Source organism: Muscardinus avellanarius (assembly GCF_963383645.1).
Source record: "Muscardinus avellanarius genome assembly, chromosome: 8".
Classification (NCBI taxonomy): domain Eukaryota; kingdom Metazoa; phylum Chordata; class Mammalia; order Rodentia; family Gliridae; genus Muscardinus; species Muscardinus avellanarius.
The window spans coordinates 45,094,937-45,117,508 of NC_137794.1; the positions used below are offsets into that span (position 1 = coordinate 45,094,937).

The 22,572-nt window shown below is 36.2% G+C and overlaps 1 protein-coding gene across 4 annotated transcripts in view; it reads right to left on the minus strand.

Moving 5' to 3' along the window:
- Positions 1–929: 929 nt before the first annotated feature.
- The window catches only part of MAP3K7 (mitogen-activated protein kinase kinase kinase 7), a gene marked incomplete at both ends in the record, with an annotated part of 68,705 nt that continues 47,062 nt past the window's right edge, over positions 930–22,572 (minus strand). For 2 of the 4 annotated variants that reach the window (XM_080700672.1, XM_080700671.1), the window contains 4 exons: positions 930–1,110; positions 2,904–3,019; positions 3,834–3,895; positions 9,183–9,288. In XM_080700672.1, the coding sequence (XP_080556798.1) occupies positions 930–1,110; positions 2,904–3,019; positions 3,834–3,895; positions 9,183–9,288 (465 nt within the window). The remainder of the gene's footprint in view (positions 1,111–2,903; positions 3,020–3,833; positions 3,896–9,182; positions 9,289–22,572) is intronic. The other 2 variants (XM_080700674.1, XM_080700673.1) reach the window with 1 other exon arrangement.

Consider the following 22,572-nt stretch of genomic DNA (forward strand, 5'->3'; position numbering starts at 1 on the left):
GTGGGTATTATATAAAGAACTCTAATCCCAAGCCGTTTTGCTGGAGCAATTATTCCATTTTCCAAAATTTCTCTTCAGTTTTTTTTTCCAAATATATAGTAGAACAATCTAATAATCATTACAGAAGAAATAATCACTTATGCTAGATCATTTGTTTTGCCTTTAAATTTCATTCGAGATATTAATATTAGTCATAAAAGCCTTATAGTTTCAACACGCATACACACAGAATGAAAAGTCTTTATGCCTTAAAAAAGCTCCATTTTGTTCAATATATCATAAAGAACTTTTGTCTAATGAAAATTGGTAAACTTGCTTTTATTAAATACAGCAGCCACCACTTACCTTTAAATATTTCATAGATGGAACTAACATTCAGTACTGATCCAAGAATGTGTTGTCATCAAAGCCCTTACAACAAACAACCCTAAAGGGTCTATATTTCTGTATACCACCAATTACTCTAGATTTATAATACCCTGTCTGTAACTTGGTGTATACCATCATTTGGGAAAAAAATATTAGTTTTTTGAGATGAGATACAAGAACAAAATCATTCTGAGGTTCCACCTTTAAGATGGAAGAAAGGATGATGTTTGCACATAGCAGCTGGTTTGCTACCCCACGGTCTATCAGGCTAGCCTCCACACAACGAGCATGCATACACAGCCACAGTTCACCGCATCTGCTTTGGAGGCGAGAACCACTGCTTATCCAGGTCATAGATGCCATCATGTTACGCAAGAGATGGTGGAAATGAATATCCACCATGAGAAGAAAATAAATGATGTAACAAATGCAGTAAATATAGGCAGGTGGCATTCAGAACACGCCGAAAAGCTATCACTCATTTGAATTGTCACAAGGGTTTTTCTTTTCTTAAAAAAGGTCTTTCTTTGCGTATTTTAAAATATAAGGGTCCCAGAGAATCATGAAGTGCCTTGTCGTTTTTGCTGTTGACTTCGGATGACCTCTAGTTGTTTTTTGCATTGCTGGTAGTAAGTAGAAAGGCTTTTGTTTTCATCTAAAAGCTTTTTATGTTCCTGTACCAGACGAGATGTGTTTTGCTGGTCCTTTTCATCCTGGTCCAATTCTGCAACTAGTTCTTGCCTAAAAACAAAACACATAATAAATATTACAAAGGATAGAAAAATTTATATCTATCAGTTGGTGATGGAAACTCATTTAATGAGAACTTTTGTTCTGAGCCTATCATTTTGTATCTTAAGTATACTACTCAAGTGTAATTATGGACCAGAATGGAAACTATCACATACTCGTCTGGTGTTAACCATACAAATATCACAATTCTCCCATAAGTAATTACTTAGAGAATAAATAAAGTAGATGAAGTATTAAAATAAAAATTACAAAAAATTCAATTGATAGCCTCTTTTTGTGCAGGAAAGAAGAAAAAAGTCTCTATTTGGTTACGGGACTGTTAAAGTTCTAATAATTCACATTCTCCTTTGATGCTTGTGGACTTATTCATATTCTGAAGTCACAATCTTAACTACAGTATTGAGTTAGCTAGTAGAGCATTTGCAAGCTAATTAAAAGAGATGGTTTCTAACTTACTATTTTAAACAGAACAATACAAACTACCACATTTAAAACACCCATTATTTGCAAACATTTTCAGGAAAGAGTTGTTTAAAGTCTGACTAAGCTTAGTTCCTTTTATTTGGGAGAGATATTAAGTATTAGTTACTAAAGTGAGGTTACTATATATAAATAACTGATAAAATTCCTCAAACTAAAGAACTTCCTAATATTTGGATTTAAAGGAAGTACTTAAGAACTGATTAATACTGTCATAGTTTTCATGCCCTCCCACTTCTATCATTTGCTTTTTTCCAGTATAGAACTATTCTTTCAAATGCTTGAAAATGTCAAAAGCATAGGTTAAATATATGAAATATAAAATGTAGGATTCAATGTATGGCTCCACCATCTTGTACTACATTAAGATGTATGACTACGATACACCAATAAAAAATTAATAAAAAAAAGGTAGGGTTCACCCACCAAAACAAAGTGCCAGTAGTTCTACAGTTACCTTTATAATTTCTAGACTGTAATATTTAATTTCCTATTTAGGCTTACCTTTGAAAAGCCAAGTTGATTTTATTTAAATTACTGTGTCAATAAACTGTGATAAAAATATTTTGTTTTTTGAAGCAAAACTTTTCACATGTTATTTTGTAAAACAAGAACTTTTATTTAGATAATTCATAGAAGGAAATCACATTATCATATATACACATAGTTGCCATAATATTCTCCTACAACATTTGATTTTAGTTACACTCATAAATCAGCTTTATAAATATAAAATCTCATGAGAGTCATGCTTAGGAACACTGAAGATTTTTGTTGTTTAAGAACCATGCATAAAGTAGTGTAAAAACTAGATTGGGTTTCTTAAAAATGGGAGAAAAGCAACTGTATAATTCTCAGAAAAACATGTATGGGTATAAAATTCCCCAGAAAAACACTTATAGAATTGAAAGAAAACCTTGTGATGAGTAATCCTACTCTGAAAGATCTGGAAAGAATATATAAAAATGTTTCTAAGATAAAGTTCAACTTGACATTTGTAAACCAAATCATTTAACTTATGGCTAAGAAAACAATAAATCTCAATAGGAATAAATCTAAACAGCTTTTACCTTTAAAACATTTGGGCATATTGCACTAGCTTATTTTTCTTAGTCAAAAGGTTTTTTTTTGGGGGGGGGTATAAAAATTAGTCAGAGTGTGCTTAAAACTTAACAGAAATCTCCAAGCTGAAAATAATGACAAATTCTAGAAGTTTTTTTTCTTCAAATAACATTGCCATCTTAATATATTTTAAACTCAAATTACAAGTATACTTTTATTTTTATTCATAAAAAACTTACTTTCTCTGTAATAACAATGCAATTTCTGTTTGAACTTTCATATATTCTTGGGCCATTTTACAATGCTGTTCAAATACTGCCATGGATTCTTTAGAGTTTGGACATGGTGCTAGAGGCTGAAAATAAATCAGAAATGTTAAAACATAAATTAAATCTCAGTATTTAGCTAAGATGAGTGATAAGAAAGACTGTGATATATTTCTGTAGCACTGAAGCAACAGTCTTTTAAAAATAAGTGTTATACATGCCACAGAAAATTTTGGTATCGTTTTGTCAGAGTTAACTCAGAAATTAAATTACACTTGCTGTTTTAATATTCTCATGTTCCAGAGAACTAAGACTAGAGTAATTGAAGTCTTACATGACATTTCAGGTTGCCAAATGGTATCATACTAAGAGATTTTTTTATTTTAAGAAAGTTTATCAAAAGTTGCTCAGGCTGGCCTACAACTTGAGAGATTCTGTCTCAGCCTCCTGGGTAGTAGGGTTTACAGGTGTGCATCAACATGTCTGCTCCCAAGAGATGTTTAGCTTTCATGTTCAGAAGAAGGTACTGAAATATATTACCCTTATCATCAGTTACTATGAACATAAGAATGAATCATAAAATGTATTAAGTAGGAATAATTTTATAGGAATATTTTATTTTAGTTCAGTAAAATTAGAGATGAAAATGCTATGCTCAGCAGTATTGAACAAAGATATGGAATTATTTTAAGACGACTGTTATAAAAACATCAGATTCTGCCAATCTTAAATCTGTACTAACTAAAAATAATTCATTTTGATTTTATTCTAAAGTTTAAGTAGGCCAATTAATAAGTATAAACAAATGAGCATACAATGATGAACAGGGACATAATTGCTAACATCAAAGAAAAACTGCTAAGAATAAAAAAGTAAACTTCCACCATGAAAGTGCTCTTTTACCTGTAGTTGGTGATCCAGTGTAAGATAAGCCATTGGGATGGAGTTATCTGATCCATTGGTATCTGAAATTCAAGTACGTGTTTTATTTATTTTCTGTCATAAATAACTATAAACAAGAAAGAAAGCATGTATAAGATATTGTCCCCCCAATAGTAAATAACATATAAAACAAAAGTTATTTCTATTGGTAATGAAAAGGGCCTGCTTTTGAATTCTAGAATTTTAAATTCTAAAGGTAAAAGGAGGACAACCAATTACAGATATTAAGATATAATCAAGTTAAGTTGGCTATAAACTAAATAGAACATAGTATGTTAAAGCTTGTAAGACCAGTCAGGCATAGTGTTATACACTTGTAATCCCAATGCTTTGGAGGCTGAAACAGAAGAACCACAGGTTCAAGGCCAGCCTCAGCAACTTAGCGAGGCCCCCACATACATTCACTTGTGATCCCATGTTTAATTAAAAACAAAAACAGTAACATATGACTTTTATATTTTATGTACAATCCTACCTAATCAACCTCTCCTCCCCCTCCTTCTCTCTCTTTTTTTCCCTGCTCTCATGTGCTGGTGATTGAACCCAGGGTAATCCTACTCCCAATCTATGTTTCCAAACTGATTTTGTTTTTTGTTTTTGTTGTGCTGGAGATTGAATCCAGGGGCACTCTGCCTCCAAGTTATATCTCTGGACCTATTTTACTTTTTATTTGGGAATAGGGTCTTGCTAACTTGCTGAGTCTCACTAAGGTGCTGAGGCTATCTTCAAACCTGTGATCTTCCTTTCTCAGCCTCCCAACTACTAGAATTACAGGTGTGCACCACTACCCCCAGCACCACGGCACCAATTTAATTTTTATTTAGAAACAGGATTTCACAGGCTGGGCGTGGTGGTGCACACCTGTAATCCCAGCATTTGGGAGGTGGAGACTGGAGGATCGCGGTTCACAGACAACCTCAACTACTTAAGTGAGGCCCTTTGCAACTCAGTGAGACCCTCTTTCAAAAAATAAAAAGACTAAAAAATAGGGCTGGTGGTGTAGTTAGGAGCTAGAATGCCCCTGAGTTCCATCCCTGGTATTGCCACAAAAAAAAAAAAAAAAAAAAAGAAACAATTTCACTAAGTTGTGGAGAGCCTCGCTAAGTTGGCTGAGGCTGGCCTTGAATCGGTAATCTTCCCTTCTCAGCCTCCCAAGACTGAGATTACTGAGATTACAGGCATGTACTACCATGCTCTGCTCTCCACATCTCTTTCTTGCTATCATGCTAAATTTACTAGAAGGCCGCTGGGCCAACTCTGTCAACACTGGGATAAACAGGGAAAGGGAAAGAACATTTAGGTTGCTTAAACAACCAGTCAGTTTTGTCAAACTATTCGAACAAACAGCTTTTTTTTTTTTTTAAACCTTTAGGTTTCTTTTTCTTTTCTTTTCTTTTTTTTTTTTTTTTTGAGAGCCATTAAGAATGTTCCTGCAAGTAACTACTACAGCTAATAAAACAGACCAAATGAGATAATGGATTGAAAGGAACACCATGTGACACTGGTATAAACTTAGAAGTTCATACATGATGGTGGTAATTATTAATACTAAATGGAAAGTCAGGAAAAATTGCACTGTTAAATAGTTAAGTCTATTTCAAATTGACAAAGTAGAATTTATTAAATAATTGAGTGACACAGAGAAAGACAGCCTAGTGGAGCCTTATGTACTTATCCTAAAATTATATACTAACACAAATGTTTTCTAAAGTGCCAAACAAGAAGCACACTTAATGTATTTCTTTCATGGGCCTTCTCCCCACCCCCAACAGTATTTTCAAGCTATGTTCCCCATTCAAACAATGCTTTGAACAAAACTAAAACTGACTAAAATGATAATGCTTGACTTGACAGAAAAAAAATTATCTTAAAAGTTTCCTCAATTTAACATTTCTACTCCTTCCCTCCCTTTCTTCCTATATTGGAGATTGAACCCAGGGGCATTTGCCTCTGTGTTATACCCCCAGCTCTTTTTATTTTGAGCCGAGGTCTCTTAAGTTGCTGAGAGTTTTGCTAAGTTACCAAGCATTGGCCTAGAACCTGTGATCCTCCTGTCTCCATCTCCCAAGTACTGGGATTACAGGTGTGCACAATTACACCTGGCTCTTAAGGTCCTTCAACTGAGTATCTTTTTTTCCCCTAAAACCAAGAAGTAGGATTTAACTTTCTCATTTATATCTAAGTTAAAACTGAACTTCTAGTCTCTAATTGCAATACTTGGTAAGGAGTATTCATAAAATTCACAAATTCATAAAAACAAACGGCAAGGTTACTCCATAAAACACTGTCTTTTTTTTTTTTTAGTGTTTCAACTGCTAAGCAAAATAACCGTCTTCTCAATGTCAAGAGTCACACTGATTTGATTAAATTAAGTGAAATCTCTCATCTGATACCCCAAACAAAATACTTGTTACCATATTATATTTTATAAGTATACATTCTCTTCTCATACCTTTCCTGCTTTGACTAAATACACACACACACACACACACACACACACACACACACACACACACACTATGCCAGGTCTCATTTAGTGGATTTCTCTCCTGATTATTAAAACACTTAAAGCCGGATGTGGTGGCGTACACTTGTAATCCTTGTACTTGGGAGGCTGAGACAGGCGGATCACAGGTTTGAGGAGTCTTAGCAAGTAGTAAGACTCTCATCAACCTAGTGAGACCCTGTTTCAAAATAAAAATAACATAGGGCTGGAATCGTAGCTCAGAGGTAGAATGCCCCTCAATTCCCAGTATCAAACAAAACACTTAGATTGTACTATAAATTTTTTAGTTTATTATTCAGCATGATGAGTTTATTATTAATGTGTATCATGACTCTATAATCATGATTACATGAAATGAGCCACATCTTAGGTCTAGTGTTGTAAAATATTATGCACAGGAGACACTCTGTAGTGAGTTCCTCTCTCTACTAGGTCTAGGTATTCCTCTTACTAGGTCCTCTAGGTAGTGGGTGGGTAGACTGGTCTCTCTCTCTCTCTTTTTTTTTTTGTTGTTGTACTGGGGATTGAAGCCAGTGGCACTCTTATCTCTGAGCTACACCTCCAGCCTTTTAAAATCTGAAACAGGGTCTCATTAAGCTGCTGTACATTGGTCTCAAACCTGCCAACTATTAGGATTACAGGCATGTGCCACCACCCCCAGCTTGTATATCTTTCTTCATTCCTATTATACTACAAAAAACTTGAAAAGTAATCATTATTTGGTCTGATTATTAAATTGTTATGCTCTTAGGTTTCTCTGAAAATACAAAGAAACCTCTCTTTAAAATTAAAAAAATCTAGCCAGATGTGGTGGTGCAAATTTGTAATTCCAGTACTTGGAAGGCTGAGACAGCAGGATCACAGGTTTGAGGACAGCCTCAGCAAGTAGTGAGACTCTCATCAACCTAATTAAACCCTATTTCAAAATCAAAATAAAAAATAGAGCTAAGGTATAGCTCGAAGGTAGAATGCCCCTGAGTTCAATCCCCAGTACCACAAAAATAAATAAATAAAAATTTTAAAATCTTATTAATTAGGTCTTTAAACTTATGTTTACATTCATCATTTTTCCTTTGGTCTGTAGTAGTCTTTTAATCTACTTGTTCCCTATATTTTATTCTATCAGGGATAAATTACTGTAGGAATATGTTTTATGGCAAAGACAAAATTCAGATGATATTGCAATTGGGACCTAGGTAAGACTTCTAGCTTTTGGTATTTTGTGAAAATTTTTTGGAAAAGAAAAAACAGATGGGTTAGAGGGTAGGACAACACATGATTGGATAGATAGCAGTTAAGAAAGATATTTTAAAACAACCTGTTTTTAATTTTACTGGCATAAATTGATAATCTGCCATGTTGATGATTTACAAATCTAGAACAATCTAGGCTGAAATACAGGAGCTGCCCAGTTGCATAATGGACCTGCACAAATGCCATAATGCCAGGGCAAGTACTCCCTTGGTTCGGGAACCAAAAAGAGCTGCTATCACTTGAATGTTAGTAGTGAAATCTGGCAAGACCATTTCATTGTCTATCACTGGGGGGTGGGAGCACATCTATGATGGATTCAACACACATGCTGAACAGTGGTGAGCTGTGATAGGGATGAAACTTGGGAGTTTTGCCATTACTATATTTAAACTTACTAAAACTAGAGAGTACGCCTGTAGCTAAACATAGTTTTATCTTACATGACACAGAAGAGGAGCCACTCAGTTAATTTTTTAAATTAAATTATAAACTTGACTAAACCATGCCAAATACTTATAAATATTTGAGTCTTATTTTAGTTTGTGAAGATAGAAAGCTGACCGTTAGGGTTCAGTTTAATTGCCACTATTAATAACCTAGTTGATCTTAGGTAAAATCCCAAATGGTTTAATTTTCCAAAGTCTAAGAGATCATCTTCCCTGAATTAATGAAATATAAATAAAAATTTTAATTTACGTATGTTGATGAGTATTTAGTAAGGTATTTTCTTAATGTTAGGGAGAAGTTTATTTCACTATAGCACATCATTTTATTTTTGTCCATAACTAAATTATTCTATCACTACTTTTAGACAGGTAGATTTTAATACTAATATTACGATAAGTCAGTCATTCAATGTTGGGGATGCAAGGCTTTAAAGGTCTATGTTACTGAAATAAAGTCTCCTTATCAGTAAAAAATAATTCAAAAGGGCAAAAATCAGATTTTTTTTCTAAGTCTTATATCCTTAAAAGAAAAGACCAATCTGGAGATGATGGTTACTTTAACCATTCTTCTGGTTGTAGTTATTTAAAAGATAATGACTTTACTACTATCATTCAGGAGGATGGTTTATAATAGGAAAACCACAGACCAAAGTAACCATGAGTATTATGGATCATAATAGGAAATCCACAAACTGAAATATCAAGAAACTTTTCAGTTTCTATTTCTAATACAAATGTGTACACGTTACAGGTTGAGCATTCCTAAACCCAAAACCTGAAATGCTCTGAAGCCTGAAATTTTCTGAGTGCTGGGGCAATGCCAATAAAATATGCTTCTCAAGTAGTAAAAAACAAAACAAAACTAAACTATTTGAAAAATATATGTTTAGTATCTGGGAGAAAAATTGCAGAGGTCAAGGAAGTCTTTGTCATAGCACTCAAAAAACACTGTAAAATTTACTGGCATGTAGCTGATTTTATTAATATGAAAATCTAAACTACTATACAATGCTTGCCTTTGTAAAAGCTAGAGTAATAACAGGGCTAAAGGCACATAAAAAGATGAAATCAGTTTCCCATTCTACTGAGGAACCAGACTGTCACCTGTGGAATCATCAGGGGTCCATGGATGACTTCGAGTTGGCTTTTCTGAGGTTGGTCCTGAGGTAGTGATCATTCTGACACTAGGACTGGATGACCTACTGCTTACCTGCAGAAGAAATGACAAGGAAACAAAAAAAATTTTTTTCATTAAAAAAGGAATGACTACAGAACATTTCCATTAAAAGACAAAAGACAGACTTCCATTTCTATTAGTAAAGGTTCTGAAACAATATTATAAAAAACCCCTCTAAGGATATTTTACATATATGTAAAAATTTATATGCACTCATACATTTTGCTTCTTCAAAGAAAGTAAGAGAAATACTCTTCAGACCAGAAATAATGCAAGATCAAGAGAACAGGAAGAGATCATGCTTCTAGCCCTGGGGAGTTCAACCTATGGCCTAGAACTCTTATTTTGATTGTCTGCTGCACTCAAAGGAACAGGAAAGAAAGCCCTGTGCCTTTGGAGGATGGTAGTAAGGCTGGAGAAACTTCTGCTTGAAGCTAAAATTGAGGGAAGAGCCGGGCGTGGTGGCACAGGCTTGTAATTCCCAGGCTTGGGAGGCAGAGACAGGAGGATCGCGCAGGTTCGAAGCCGGCCTCACTGGCTTAAGAGACCCTAGTTCCAAATAAAAATATAAAAATAGGTCTGGGAGTGTACCCCGGAGGTAGAAGGGCTTCCAGTACCACTGAAAATAAATGAAATGCAGATAGCCAGTAAATCTGTTTTCATAGTCCCTCTTCTGTATGGAGGTAGAAAATGTATATACAGCACATCCATAAAAAATTTCTAAAGTCAATGGAAGATATAACAAATCCCAACCACAAAAAATATCAGATATAAAAAGTAAGAGAAAAACTTATTTCTGAGTATAACATGGAATATACATAGTCAACCCCTAGAAAACAAATAGAAGTATATAAAAAAACAGTGAGAAAAGACAAATTATAGATTGAGCTTTCTTTTTGGTGGTACTGGGGTTCCTGGAAGCCCTTCTATCTCCAGGCTACACTCCCAGACCTATTTTTACATTTTTATTTGGAAACAGGGTCTCCCAAGCCAGCACGCGAGGCTAGCTTCGAACCTGCGCGATCCTCCTGTCTCTGCCTCCCAAGTGAGGGGATTACAAGCGTGCGCCACCACACCCGGCTAGATTGAGCTTTCTAATCCAAAAACCTGAAATTAGAAATGCTCTGAAACCCAACACTTTCTGAGTCTTGAGGTGATGCCAACACAAAGAAAATCCCACATCTGACCTCCTGTGACAGGTCACAGGCAAAACACAAGCACACTAAAAATACCGTATAAAACTAGCTTCAGGCTATTTGTATAGGGTTCATAGAAAAATAAATGAATTTAGCAAGAAGAAAAAATTTTCCTTGATGAAAGGGCTATGATATTATCAGGAGTATTGATAGGGGCTTAAATTTACATACTGAAAATATTAACTGATAAAAATGACTCATTTATAAGATTACCAAACAAATAAAATAATATATAAATAAAAATTTGAATAACATTCTTGCTTAGGATGAGTAAAGATATACATAACTCTGAAATCAGTAAAATAGTGAAATAAAAACTATATTTATTCAATTCAAAAGGAGATAAGAAAGGGAAAAAAGTGAGAAAATACTTAGGAGAAAAAAAAGGAAAGCACATACTAAGAATAAGTAAACTTACCAGTAAAAAAAAACAAATGTAAACAGATTAAACTATACAGTTATTAAGTGAAAGCAAAACCCAAATCAGATAGTTAGGCTGAATTAAATGCTGCATTTAAATAAGATGTCTAATTCATGGACAAAGGAAAAATAGAAAATTAAAGGATAAAAAAGATAACCAGATAAAAACTACCTCGGTCGGGTGTGGTGGTGCACACCTGTAATCCCAGCACTTGGGATGCTGAGACAGGAGGATCCTGCAGGTTTGAAGCCAGCCTCAGCTACTTAGTGAGGCTCTCAGCAACATAGTGAGACTCTGTTTCCAAATAAAACAAAAAATAGGTCTGGGAGTGTAGCCCAGAGGTAGAAGGCCTCTGGGTTCCATCCCCAGCACCACAACCCCCCCCCAAAAAAAAACCCCAACCAAACAAAAAACTACTCCAAATAAAGTTAAGTACCTATAGTGAAGTAATAGAATATATTTCAGGGCAAAGAAAACTACCAGAGAAAGAGATAAAATATTAAGTGATTTAATCCAGAATATAATAATCAGAAATTTGTATGCTGCATTTATAGTTCAAATAGATAAAGTAAAAAGCAGAACCAAACAAAAGGAAAAAGGAACATATCCATCATAGTGGTGAGATATAATACTCCTCTGGAAAGGAAACAGAATGCAGACCAAAAAATAAAACACAGCCTGAACTGCATAAAAAAACAAATGAAATTTAAATATTTATGAGCCTATCACACAACAGCCATGAAGAAAATCTAAAAAAAAAAAAAAAAATCCATATAAGTTAAAACAATGTAATTATGATTAGTACTGACTTCAAAATTAACTTTAAAAATCTTATTTTTTAAGCTTGGCATCATGGCACACGCTTGTAATCCCAGCATTTGGGAAGCTGAGACAGGAAGATCGCACAGATTCAAAGCCAGCCTTGGCCACTTAACGAGGCTCTCAGCAACTTAGTGAGACCCTGTTTCCAAATAAAGTATAAAATAGGTGTGGGACTATAGCCCAGAGGTAGAAAAGCCCCTGGGTTCCACCCTCGGCAACACACACACACACACACACACCCTTATGTTTAGAAACTTAAAGATACTTCTAGTTCATTGGTCAAAAAATCCAAAACAAAAATTAAAAAATATTCAAACTTAATTTTAAAATAAATTATGATAAAACTTGTGGGATCCAATTAATGAGGCACTTAGGGTAAAAAATTAAATTTGAAATATGTAAAAAAGAAAACTGAAAACACCAACAATATGCAAGTTAAGAATCTAACTTAGTTAGAAAAAGAAACAAACTACAACCCCCCCACATAGTAAAGGATATTTTAAAAACTGAGCAAATACTATAAAAATGTTGTGTCTAATAAGTTAAAGAAAATTTGAATTGTAATGAGCAAATATGCAAAAAATGAAATAAATTCTCCAAATTTCCATTATAGAAAATTCCAAGCCTCAATGGATTAAAATTATACATATATATGTACATGAATACACATTTTGCAGTACTTGAGGTTTGAACCCAGGACTTTGTATATGCTAGGCAAATATTCTACCACTTTTTTTCAGGTAAAATAAAAAAACAATTTTATTAGATAAAATTAAAAATAAGATTTTTTATTTTCAGATAGGTTGCCCATGCTGGTCTGAAACTTGGGATCCTCTTGCCTTAAGCTCCCAAACAGCTGAGATTACAGGAATGTGCTACCATACTTGGCTCAGATAGTTTTACAAATTAAATTCTACCAAATGTTCAGAAAAAATTTCTAAAAAAGAGATAAAAAGATATCTTCTAGCTTTGTTCTTTTTCAAGATCGTTTTGGGTACCTAGAGTCCATATTCCATATTAGGTAGATTTTTTTCTGAAAAATAAATATATAAATATATGATAGTTTCACCTAAAAAATAGAAAAAAAATTCTCTGGTAAGAAAGAAAGCAAAAAGAAATATTGAAATGTTATCTTTAAGTCACCAAAAGCTTGGTATCAGACAAATGAAACTGTTATGTGAGATTATCATTTTTAATTTTAGATAAATTGCCATAATACTAGATGTCAACTACTAAGCCAAGCATGGGAGGGAGGGATAGGGAGAGAATGGGGTGGGGATTGGGTGGGGGCTGACTGGGAAAAGTGTGCATGTATGTCTACAAAAGTATGTATCCTACTATAATGTATGAATACAGTGCACCAATTAAAAAAAAAAGAGATAAAAAGGAAATATATCCTGATTTATTCTCTAAGGCTAGTAAAACCTGATCAATTATCAAAGACAGTATGAGAAAGAAAAATTGCTAGCCAATCTCACTTTCAGAAGTCCTAGGAGTAGTTATATCAATGAATGAAATTTGGCAATATAAAATCAATAAAAATAACTTAAAATGTTGAGTATATCCAAAAAATTCAAAGCTCACTCATTTCATGTTAGGAATTCTACTACTAATTAATTTCAACATATTAACAAAGTAAAAGGGAAAATCTCAATAGATACAGTTCACAATTGCATCATTATGGAGTTGTGATTTTCACTAACTGCAGCTCTTCTGAGAGAAATCTTGAATACAGATCTGGACTGGATACAATTCCAAAAGGAGTACGCAGGCATACTTGAGAACACAAAGTTTTAGGTACACCTACATATAAAAAATAAATTCGTAGAGTCATCTGTAGAAATTTATTATCACATGATTCAGTCCAATAACACTTTGCATACCTAGGATTAAATGTCGATTTGGTCACTTAAAGCTCTGTGAACTTGTGCACCTTATGCTCTTCATGTGAAAAATGTGTATGAGAAGCAGTAATAGGTAAGAAGTTGGGCCTTGGAGAAAGACAACACAGATTTGAGTTTCTGTTCTGCTAGCTTTAGGTAAGTTATGTAATTTCCAAGACTCGACAATAAAATGAGATCAGCATTAACTCAGGTCATAAAAATCAAACAAAATAATGTACATTAAATATCTTGACACAATAAAAATGCTCATTAGCCAGGCTTGGTGGCACACGCTTGTAATCCCAGCATTCAGGAGGCTGAGATTGGAGGATCACAGTTTGTGGTCGTAGACAGCTTCAGCTACTAAGCGAGGCCCTTCGAAATTACAGAGTTATACACTTTTATCATTTGCCCTGTTTCAAATTAGAAAGAATAAAAAAATAGGGCTGGGGGTGTCACTCAGAGTTAGAATGCCCCTGGGTCCAATCCCCGATACTACACACACACATACACACACACACACACACACACACACACACACACAGCCTTAAAAATGGTCATTAAATGTCAGATACGTTGGTTGTAAATACAAAATGCGAATATGAGATGTGTAGTACCTAACAATTCCTTTCCTAGTTTAAAATCACAATCCTTTTATAAAGTATATGTGACTCAACCCTATCATGAGAATTTTCTTCCTCCTTTGAATTTAGGTTATATTTATAGTCAGTTCCTATATAAACTTAATTTGGGTATGAAATGCTTTATATTTCTTTCTCATTCCTTTAATTGCTTAAGGGCAGAGGAATTTTATATTATACTTCTCAGTATCTAGGAAGATGCTAAGTATACAATAATCATAAATTCTCAATGAATGAAATCACAGCACAAGTTGTTGGCACTTAATGTAAGTGCCAATCAATGTAAGACTGCTGCTTAAGTTTATTTATCTTTGGTATATAAGAAATATACATCAAAGAGAACAAATGATAAAACAAGTACTAATATAAAATTGTCACTGAGCTGTTAACCTTCTTTGTCTGAAAGCAAGTTGATTTAAGAAGAGTATACCAGTTTGCTCATAGTTGTAATTCTATTATACATCATTTCTTATTTTAACATTCTTAAAAGGAGAAATAAATGCATTTACAATATGGGAATAGCAATGTCTTTTATGAATAATTCAATCAGATATAAGTAAGAATTACATCTCCAGACTAGTAAGAATGGATTTAATATATTGGAAAAATAAGGTAAAATAATTGCAAATTGAACATTTATAATATTGAAACAAGATGTGTGGACCTGATATTACCATACTATTTAAGTTTAAATCCTTCCCAAGAGAATTTCTTGCCACATGTTTCTTTTCACCTCTTGCTTCCCAAGGTGCCTTTAGCATGTCTTGATTCACTTGTTCCATTTATTGATTTCCTATAGCTTATTATAAAACTAAGAAGTAAGACTAACATTCTCAGCTCAAGATTCAAAATGTCTTTGCTTAAAGATAAAGAAAAGCCATATAGAGTTAAATTTAAATCCATAAATTATATAAATGTTTATGTTTCAAGAAATGTATATTTTAATAAACAGTATGTTAGGATGTTAGCATGCTTACATGAAAAACCAAAGATATACAACCTATGACTATATTTTTCAATATCTAAACAATAAAAGGCATAAGTAAAAAACAAACAAACAAACAAACAAACAAAAAAAACCAGCAAGCAGCTAGTCTGTAGCTAAATTTCTACTACCACTTACAGCCCAAAACGGAAAAAGTCTTATTTTCTAGTAGCTGCAACCAAAAATGGAAAAAAGTTTATTTTATAGTAGCTATTTTTTAAGAATCATCGGCAAAATTCTGATGGCTGTAAGTGCTCTCAAACTACTAAAACCATTTAGTATCTCCCTTCAAGACATTAACTCTTACTTTACTTTATTCTGATATAAACTGCAAAGTTTAAGAGATATAAACATGACTTACCACAAGGATTGGATATGAAAGTGGTTACAAGAATACAGAACTTGTCACACAGCAATTTAAAGCAGCAAAAGAATACTAAGCCAAATTTAAACTGCAGGGGCAAATCTTCAGTGACATGTTCCAGAACAGGACTTTGACCAGAAGTTTTCCTCTATATTTATAAAAAAGAAATTGGAGCCAGGCACCAAGTGACACCTGCTTTTAATCCCAGTACTTGGGAGGCTGAGATAGGAGGATCCAGGTTCACAGCCAGACTCAGCTACTTAGTGAGGCCCTCTGCAACTTAGTGAGACCCTGTTTCAAAAGAAAGAATAAAAAAATCGGGCTGGAGGAGTAGCTCGGAGGTCGAATGCCCCGGGTTTAATCCCTAGTACTGCTAAATAAATAAATAAATAAATAAATAAAATCGGGCTGGAGTATAGCTTGGAGGTAGAAAGATCCTGGGTTTAATGCCCAGTACCAGAAAAAAAAAAAGGGTATAAGTGGTAATGTGCATTTACATTGGTACTGTGTCCATCATGATAGTCACAGACAATTAAATGTATTATTACAACATTATTAAAAATGTTCTAATGCAAAGATATATGTTCCGTGTAATTCTGGTACCATTACAGATCTTTACAAGGAAATTTTTAAAATATTTAATATTAATATATTAATATTCTTATATGGTCTTTAAATTATCTGGTAGAAAAGTATATTATCAACCAGGATTAACAATTATTATGCTAAGTTTCTGACTTACAGTTTTAATGGAAACTTTTTTATACTAAAGGATGTACAAAATTAAAATGCATAAATTATAACAAATCATATACTTTAAATAAGTAGTAACAATATATATATAATATCCCTTTTGCTATGTGTTAAAAGTCTGTTAAGGATAATCTATAAGAAAAAATACATTTGGGGTCTGGGCTGCATGGCCCCGACCTGGGAGGGTGGGCGGGTGGGCATGGGAGGGGCTCCCTTAGGCAACCACCCCCACTTGGAAGGCCCCAGAGTTCTGGGCCACATGGTCCTGACACCGGGAGGGTGGGCGGGCGTGGACTGGGTTCCCTTAAGCGACCCCCCCCACATCGGGAAGGCCCCAGAAGTCGGGGCCCCATGGCCCTGACCCCCAGGAGGGTGGGTGGGTGGGGGCGTGCCCCCCCACACACACACCTGGAAGGCCACTGAGGTCCGGGCCACATGGCTCCGACCCTGGGAGGGTGGGCGGGTGCGGGCGGGGCTCCCTTAGGCGACCCCCCCCCCTACCTGAAGGCCCAGGAGGTCCAGGCCACAAGGCCCAGACCCCAGGCGGGTGGGCTTATGTGGGCGGGGCACCCTTAGGAGACCCCTCTCCCACCTGGAAAGAAAAAAAATAATTTTCATTGCTACCGAGTGCCTGATCCCACATCCTCCCAAAACCACACATACTCTCTTCTCTTATTAAAAAAAAATATTCGAGAGGGGTTAAGATGGCCCCCAGTGGCAGCTAGAATATTGGAGATGCAGACAAAACATATCCATCTGAACTGGAACTTTTGGAAAAATTCCCCGTGAAGGAGGACTGCTGCTTCTCTACATCATTAAGAATCCTGGACATCACCTATAAGGAGAGAGTCTAGCAGAGACGTAGGAGGAAGGTGGTGGCTGTAGTAGTAGCCAAAATGGCGGTGGAGGCTTAGATTTGGGAGAGGCAGACATCTGATCCAACCCACCCTGATCCTCTGAGGAAATTAACCCAAAGGCCAAATGCTACTGTCGCGCATGCTTAGGAACACTGGACATTACGTACTATGGGAAAAGAGCTTGGGAAAGATTTGAAATGGTGGATGCAGTCGCATTGGCAGTGGCAAGTACTCAGGGGAAGCAGAGATCTGACGTAATACACCTGGAACTTTTGAAGAAATTACCTCAGAGACAGAATACTACCACCACAAACCCTTGGGAACGTGGGACAACATGCTGGGTGAAGAGGGTGCTCGGATTGGAGCCTGCCGAGGGGTGAGGCTGGTGCCGGGGCCAGCAAAGCTGGGATGGGAGCCTGCTATGAGGCAAGGCAGGTGATGGAGCCTCCAAGGCCAGGATCGGAGCCTGCTGAGGGATTAGGCCGGTTCTGGGGTCAGTGAGGCCGGGATTAGAGCCTGCTGTGAGGCAAGGCTGGTTCTGGGGTCAGCGAGGCTGGGATCAGAGCCTGCTGTGAGGCAAGGCCGGTCCTGGGGCGAGTGAGGCTGGGATCAGAGCCTGTTGTGAGACAAGGCCTGTGCTGGGGCCTCCGAGGCTGGGAATGGAGCCTGCCGAGGGGTTAGGCCAGTGCTGGGGCCATCGAGGCTGGAATCGGAGCCTGCCATGAGGCAAGGCTGGTGCTGGGGCATCTGAGGCTGGGATCGGACTCTGCCGAGGGGTAAGGCCGGTGCTGGGGCCAGTGAGGCTGGGATCGGAAACTGCTGTGAGGCAAGGATGGAGCTGGGACTTGCAAGACCAGGATAGGAGCCTGCCGAGGGGTTAGGCTGGTGCCAGGGTCAGCGAGGCCGGGATTGGAGCCTGTCATGAGGCTAGGCCGGTGCTGGGGCCTCTGAGGCTGGGAGAGGAGCCAGCCGAGGAGTTAGTTTGGTGCAGGGGCCAGCAAGGCCAGGATTGGGGCCTCCCATGAGGCAAGGCTGGTGCTGGAGCCAGTGAGGTCGGGATTAGAGTCCTCCGGGTGGCCAGGCCACTACTGGGGCCGTCAAGAGTGGGATCGGAACCTGCAATGCGGCATGCACAGAGAAATAGCACAGAAAATAAAATCCAGATGCTTCCCCTAATTAGCAAGAACTAGGAGAAAAATGGTAATAGGAGGAGGTCGAGTAGTAGAAAGGGCCCTACTGAGAAGCAATTAAGGTGACCAATCAGAGGGGAGGGGATGGGGGGGTATGGAATCTCTTTAAAACTCATGAGGTACGTAAACAATTATATCAAAAACAATCACCAATTAAGCATGGGATCGAGGGAGGAGGAGGGAATGGGAGGGGGATTGGATGAAGGCTTATTGGATGATATGTGCTTTTATATCCTCTCAAGTCTTGTATTCCAAAGTGATGTATGATTACAAAAAATAATAAATAATTGCCACAAAAATAAAATAAAATCACTGAAAAAAAAAAGAAAAAATACATTTGTAGAGTCATCTATAGAAATTTGTTATTACATGATCCCTGACATGTTTTTCTCATGACATTGAAAGACTAGAATGTCAGTTGTATTCTGATTCTTTTCCCAGTGCTATTTTTCATCTTATTTCTGGGCAGCAGTAACTCCATCGTGAGAGTGAGGAAGTGTACAAGAGTTCTGGGAGGCATCCCAGGTGGTGCACATAACATGAATTAGTAGAACCAGAAGGGCTGTGTTACTGTTTGCTGAGGCTCAGGGAAATTAAGGACCTTGCCCAAAGTCACAGACTTGACTAGTAAACAAAGACTCCAAAGTCCATACAGAAACGCAGTGAGTCCAGTTCACAACTGCATCATTATGGAGTTGTGATTTTCACTAACTGCAGCTCTTCCGAGAGAAATCTTGAATACAGATCTGGACTGGATACAATTCCAAAAGAAGTACGCAGGCATACTTGAGAACACAAAGTTTTAGTGAAAAATAAAGGTACAACTACATATATAAAAAATAAATTCATAGAGTCATCTGTAAAAATTTATTACCATAGTAAATGTCATTATTTATTATAAGGTAGCTTTGCTCAATTATAGGATTCTGTTAACTTATCATCAATGAAATCTATTTAAATAATGAAGCAGACCATCAGAAAACAAAATATTTAACATTTACTAGAATTATTTTAATAGACATAAATTCAATTGTTTTCTTCTGTTTGTGTGTGTGGGTGTACTGAGGATTATAAACCCAGGAGCATTCTCTCTCCTGGCTACCCTACCAACCCTTTTAACTTTTTATATTGAAACAAGGTCTTGCTAAGTTGCCAAGGGCCCTGCTAAATTGCTGAGGCTGGCTTCAAATCTGTGACCCTCCCGTCTTGGCCTCCCAAATACTGGGATTACAGGCTTGTGCCATCACGCCCGGTTATATTCAGCTTTATGTGGAATGAGAGAATGTAAGGTTTCTTTGCCATGGATCAGATTTGAATTTAAAATGTGGTCATAACCAGGAGAGTAGTGAAAGGGACTGGGGGAGAATCAGGGGAGGGAAAGGTAAGGTACAGGGAAGGAAACAGAACAAAAGATATTATATGCATATATGAAAATTTCACTTAAGAATTTCACTTCATATACAGTTAAAATGCACCAACAATTTTTTTTTTAATTGGTCATAACAAGTCATTGGCAGTGCGAGAGGGAAGGAACCTAAGGTTACTTTCCTCTAATCTTCAGTGTACCTATCTGCAAATCAAGAAATAAAAAGCACCCACTTTATAGGGTCAAGATTTTGATAATATATCCTAAGGGCTTGCCTGGTACAAAGCCAGTGTGTAACGAACGGCAGCTGTCATTACTGTACTGATAAGAGAACTGACCAGGTAAGTCTCATTTACCCAAAAAGCTTCTTGGGGACTGAACTTTGTTGGTACTGACAGTGCTCCACAGCAAAGACAACTGGGAGCAAATCTGCAGTGGAAAGAGTAGTGTTTAATATTTGTTACAGTGAAGGAGAACACTCCCAACAGGGCACCAAGGGGTGTGTATGAGGGTTTTAGAAAGAAACCATTATACAATCTAGGCTTGAGGAGTTTACTTCAGACTGGCTGCTGTAAACAGCAGGTACAATTCTATAAAGCAGACAGACCAGAGTGAGGATAAAGCTACAATCAATAAAGCAGCAGCAATCATTCATATTAGGTAGAAGAGGGAAATGCTTGGCTGGGGGGGGGGGCAGAGACCTTGTTTAAGTCTGTATTTATACAACGTGGTTAAATGAATTTATTTTGTTTCATTACCATGGTCTCAGCATAACCTTGTCTGATGTTGGCTTTCTGGGAGTGTACTTTCAATAGGACATTGACACAGCCCAGCTGGGAGAGCCAGGCTAGCTTTTTACAAACCTTGCTTGAGTGTCTGTAATCAGGTGCTTTGATAGATAAAACTATACCTTCAAGTTCTAGAAATCCATGTTGTGAATAATTTTCTTCTTTAAATAATATTATCTCCATGAATAATTTTAAAAGTTTTAATGTAACGGTCACTTATCACATACTTTTCAGGGGAAAAGTATATATTTTACATGGTACATAGGGTTATTGTTATTTCCAATCCAAAGTGGACATTAGGCATTTGAATGTCAAAATAATTATTTTTAAAACAGTAGATCAATTTCTAAAACAGGCTGTACAATTATTATATATCAGCTACCATATCATATTCTCCCTCGCACCAAATCTTTTGGAGCAGTCTATGACAATTAATGCAAATGATTGTTCCACAGCCAGGCGTGGTGGTGCACGCCTGTAATCCCAGCATTTGGGAGGCTGAAACCAGAGGATCGCGGTTCATGGACAGCCTCAGCTACTTAGTGAGGCACTCCGTAACTTAGTGAGACCCTGTTTCAAAATACAGAATAAAAAATAGGGCAGGGGGTGTAGCTTGGAGTTCGAATGCCCCTGGGTTCCATCCCCAACCCCCCTCCCCCCCAAAAAAGATTGTCCCACAACTGTATCCTATCTCAGCTGAAGGTATTGTAAATGAAAGAGAAATAAGGTTTGGTATAAGGAGATTAGCTTTGAATTATTGTATGTCATTCTAGAGTTTAAAGAAAAGCACACTAGCAGCCACTGCTGATGTATCTTAGGACAAGCTTCTCATTCCTAATCAAAGTGAGAACATTTGGCTAGAGGTTCTCGAAAGTGGAATATCAAGGGCAATAGTAAACAGAGCTTGAAAGGCTGAGCTCATCAAGTCTCTACGGAATTAAAGCAAAAACCAGATGTCAAACTATCTGTTAGTAAGTGGGCTGATTAAAGCTTTTAAGAATTCGAGGACAAGAAAAAGAAGACACTTCAGTTAATAGTTCTGGGGTCTCACAAAAATAAATATACTGAAAACTAATATTGAATAAGTGAAATAAAGAATCAGTCATTAATACCACAAATATATGATAAATAAATTAGTGTGTCTGCATATTTATATTTTAAAAACAATGTACATATGTGTGTGTAGGCATTGTAAGTTAAGTAATGAAATATTTCCAGATATAAATAAGGATCAAAGATATCTTTCCCTCTGGACCCCATCTTGCCCCCCCCCATTCCTATACATAATACTGAGACTGGTATTGATAATTTCATATATACACAGAGAATTACTTGAATTGTTTCCTTCATTGACTCTCCCTTGTGCTGTGTGCATGTATATCATAATGATATATAATTACAATGCACCAATAAAAGTATATTAAAAAGATATGTATCCCTTAAATTTTTCAATGATTTTATTTATTAAGCTAGTTAAGTTGATGGCCAAAAAGGCTTTCAAATTTTATTAGAGACTACAAAGAATCTCTAAAGTTTAAAGTATTTTATAAAACTGAAACAACTTTCTAGAATGAATAGTATTAATATTCTATTATAAATTAAATAACATTGTTTTTAGTATATGATGCTAAAATTTTGCATGAATATGGACCATGATGTGATAATTTTATTACTTCAGATGTATGCTGTATTCATAAAAGTTATTTTAGTATAACTGAAAACAACATATTTCACAATTAGCCTTCAATCATTTAGAGGACATGATATACATTATATAGGTCAAGTATATTAATCTGAGTAACAAAAAAAAAGCAATGACTGAGTGACTTGTATATATCTGGTTGGTTAAAATGCTACACTAGTGAGTAATGGCTTGAATAAATAGCACTGTCTGGATGGACGGTGTAAAGAGAAGCAATAATAATAAGACAGGAAGAGTTTGGAAGAACAGCCAGAAATATAAGGAACAGAAACTTTGAAAATTAGAAAAAAAGCCTTTCCAGAATTTATCACCTGCTTAATATTTTCTTAAGGATATTTCAAAAAATATA